General features: G+C 41.1%; 1 protein-coding gene across 1 annotated transcript in view; it reads right to left on the bottom strand.

Moving 5' to 3' along the window:
• Positions 1 to 2,411: 2,411 nt before the first annotated feature.
• Positions 2,412 to 4,104, bottom strand: part of LOC101845081 (EMILIN-2-like) — a 7,920-nt gene continuing 6,227 nt past the window's right edge. Inside the window, exon 4 of the mRNA XM_005094523.2 lies at positions 2,412 to 2,971. Coding sequence (XP_005094580.1) covers positions 2,762 to 2,971 — 210 coding nt within the window. The 3' untranslated portion in view covers positions 2,412 to 2,761. The remainder of the gene's footprint in view (positions 2,972 to 4,104) is intronic.

Here is a 4,104-nt window from a genome sequence, read left to right as displayed (position 1 = left end):
ATGCATACACACAAAGCGACTAGATTACACTTCCACTGGACGCCACAGGGAATGCCTACAAAATAATGACGCCATAAATTGTTGCTCATTTCTTTGGAAGTAATGGCCACCATTACGACGAAGTGTAAAGCTTTTCATTGTAGCCATGGAGACCAAAACTGCTCAAGGCGCTCTTTCGGAATACCGTCTTGGTAGAACAGTGTGCCACACATTCTTTATTACTTTGAATGCAAGTTACAAACTCTGTTAATTTGAAAGTAAGTTTGTTTTTTTTAACTCTGTTACCCCGAGTTAAAGTTACAAACTCTGTACTTTGAGTGCAAGTTACAACCTTTGTTACTTTGAGTGCAAGTTACAAACTATATTACTCCCAGTGCAAGTTTTAAAAAACTTTGTTACTTTAAGACAAATTACATTGTTACTTTGAGTGCAAATCCCAAACGCTGTTACTTTGAATGCAAACTGTGTTACTTTGGCAACAGTTTACAAACTTTGTTACTTTGAGTGTATGTTGCAAATTTAGTTAATATAAGTGCAAGTTTAAAACTTTGTTACTCTGAGTGCAAGTTACAATCTGTATTGTGGGTGTTCAAAAGTGAACTTGCACACTTTTTGTGAGGTGTGTGACAGTACAAGTGAACTCACGATGGATGACTCCAAGAAGAAACTAATTGAGCTTGTGTCTTGAGTTCCTCATATGTTTTGAAGGACATTCTCATATAATTGAAGAACAATGTGTCATCTTTACGCGTCATCAATGAGCAGAAACTTAATTTAACCTCTCCTTTTGTGCTCCTCTGGGTGCGTTTTTTCTCTTCTTCTCTGCATTTCTTAGCAATGCTAGTGCAATAAAAGTATCTTTTTCAGAAAAATCCATGATGACGAAAGGAAGTGTGACTGTCTATGCCGTTCCGACTTGTCGCGTGTCACGTCTCCAGTGTGTGGGGGGGGGGGGGGGGGGGGGGGAGGGGGGAGACCTGCTGCACTTTGCGTGCCGACATGCCGAGTGTCGTGAGCCGTGTGCTTTCTTATGGAAGTTCAGCCTTTGGGGTGCTTCAAAGTGTGGTGCTGACCAAAATAATACAGGGTGATCCAAAAAAATCTGTACAACTTTTTTGGTTTATATTTTCCTCTATATTTAAGTTTCGCGTTTCAAATTTGTACACAACATTGGGAAATCAAAAGTAAGTTGTCTGATATTCATTTTAGATAAATTCACAGAGTAGTTTTGCCTTACATAGCGCGTAGAAAAACAACCCATTTTCAGCTAAATCCCAATTTTTGTTGTATGGAGCACAAGTTCACACAAGGCCTACCACTAAAAATCACAACGATCAAGGGATAGCAATATGTTCATGATTCCTCGATCGTTTTGAAAAGCATGAATTTCCTCTATTATATTTAGTTCCTTAGAAATGAGCAAAGCCTAATTCACATTTCAGCTTATATCAACTCTACAAAGGCTGTCTTTTGGGCAACCTCCCCCCCCCTCTCGCATGTATCTAGAAACAGCTCCATACTGTAAGGTATACAATGTGTGGGTTTGAGTACTCATGGTTGAGTGGATCCTTGTGTTTGGCCACCACTGAACATTACGAACGGCGCGTTAAAATGTGTCGAGCCCAAAGGAGGACATATATAGACCATTGGTTCTCGGAATTTCGAAATTAAAAAAAAAATATTATTTTAACTCTGTAGGAGAACAGAAATATTGTTTAAAGATTACAGGGATGGAAAGATTAGATTTTAACAAGAAAAGGAAAGGGAAAAGCAAACCAATCATTTCTTGACTGTTCTTCAAACATCTTTTAAATTGGTGCATTTTGCATTTTATAGGTGGTTTTTGTAAAAAGCCATTTCTGTTTTCGAAAATAAGTTTCTTCTTTGTGAATTTGATTGAATTATATCTGTTCCAAATTATAACATTCTAGTACAAACTTTATGCAAGATATTGAGAAAAAAAGTTAAATGTTTTTTTATCGCCCTGTATATCAAATATCAATGTTTTAGGTGTCTGTTGCAAGTCTTCTATTATTTATTTGACCTGCTTTAGGCTAACATCCGAGACAGCGTGTTGGAACACTGGTTTTTATAAACAGACTTTTAGATTCGGTTTGTCATCCAAATTTTAGACCCGTATGCAATGATCTGAGGAGATTATACAGATGAAAGTGAACAAGTTATATTTTGTAATGGCCTTTATAAATAACCTTTTAAACTATGTTTGTCATCCAACGTTTAGACCCGTACGCAAAGACATGAGTAGAATAATCAGAGTTATCTGACTTAACCTTGTTTTAAACGTGACCAGGCAAAAGTGAACAAGTTATAACAGCAGTTCTCTACAATTCACATCGTTATACCTCACAAACTGTGACGTCACTCTAGAACATGTAAACAACACTAGTTTCTTTTCCTCTTGCAAACGACCTTTATTGCTGTTCTTTTGTCCACTGCACTTTTACCCACAGGACACTGAAGAACCGTTATGAGTCAATATGATACACCATTAAAGAGGCACAAGAAGTGCCCGGCTTTAGCCTTTGATATGCGCCTAGTCGTGTTGAGATTTCAGCACATTACTGAGTCAATGTGAGGACCACTTGGGGGGACGAGGGGTGGGTGACTATAGCGGACGGTATCCTGGACATCTCTTTCTTAGCGGCTTGTCATGGACCATTCTATATTCGTACCTTGCTCCTTGTCCCACCCGTCACCCACCCCACCCCTCTTCCCCGGTCAACCTGTGAGGGTTCAGAGGTCAAGCGTGTGCTGGTTGCAGAAGCGCCCCTGTGAAGGTGCTGTAGTAGCCATGCACGTGGTTGCCACCTTGGTACAGCAGACGCACCCACACCAGGTCGCCACTGCGCAGGTCCACAACCGCCATATTGCTTCCGCTCCCGTGGGCGTCATGCGCGCCGGAGTAAATGCGCGCGACTTCCTTGTCGTTGACGATGATGGCGGTCTCCACCTGTGGAAACAGAGTGAGCGGGAAGGGTCAGATACAAGATAGTCTGTGCTCTAACCATAGTCTGAGGGCTGGGCGATAAATTTTCGCTTTCGAATGGTGGAAATCAACAACTTGATTAATTGATGGTAGGGTTAGTCGGTGTTTAGCTTTACAACACAATACTTATTGTTTTTAATGATTGTAATGATTATAATGAAAATAACAAGTACAAAATGTACATCCATATAACACATGTCTTTTTTTTAACAGAAATCTGTATGCACTCTACAACTCTTGTCACCTCAACAGACCCTAGATTATTCACAGAGATTCTCGGTTCCCAGGAAAGCATACAGTGCTAGTGGCCGACTTAAACTGACAAGAAGCTACCGGACCCGCAATCATGAGATTGCGGGTTCGGGGGTTTGAGCGACAGCTGGGTCTGACGTTGTGTACTCGGGAAAGGCACTTTACACAAGGATAACCTATTTGGCTTCGTCCTTTCAGAGGTGGACGTTAAATTTGGACGTCCTGCCTAACCTAATAGTGTTGATAGGGGCGATAAACTTATACCATTTAACCATTTTCACTATATCTGACAAGGCCTGTCTCCTTCTAGCAAGGTACTCATTCTCACTTGGATGAAGTGAGGAAAAACATGTGTAAAACGCCCAACTACTAGACTTTCACCTTTGTTTCTTATCTCTTAGTCAAAGTGCTGCTGGAATATGAGCGTGGTATTAGCCTGCAAGGATGAAGAAGTCGTGTTTATCTTTTTTTCCTTGCTCTGACCCCCTTCTAGACGTTCCCTCACAGCTGTGAGTATATTACACACTCTGTAAACAAGGGTAGTCGTGTGTGTGTGTGGGGGGGGGGGCGCCAGGTCCTATCTCTTAACGTTTATTCTTTTGCTTCTGTCAGTGTCTTGTTTTTATAACATCAGCACTGAAGATAAACAACCGTTATATAGCGTTAATGTGCTTCTTGTATCTCAAACTGGTCTTTACGCTATAACTATAACTGAACATCCAGGGTACCTCTGCAGTTTAACAGCAAGGGTAACTCTATAGTTCAACACCTCCCCCTTCCCCCCTGTCCCCCACCTGTCCCCCACCTGTATCCTCTCTCTCTCTCTCTCTCTCTCTCTCTCTCTC

Source organism: Aplysia californica, unplaced genomic scaffold (assembly GCF_000002075.1).
Source record: "Aplysia californica isolate F4 #8 unplaced genomic scaffold, AplCal3.0 scaffold00083, whole genome shotgun sequence".
NCBI classification, from domain to species: domain Eukaryota; kingdom Metazoa; phylum Mollusca; class Gastropoda; order Aplysiida; family Aplysiidae; genus Aplysia; species Aplysia californica.
This window is presented reverse-complemented; position numbering and strand designations above follow the sequence as displayed.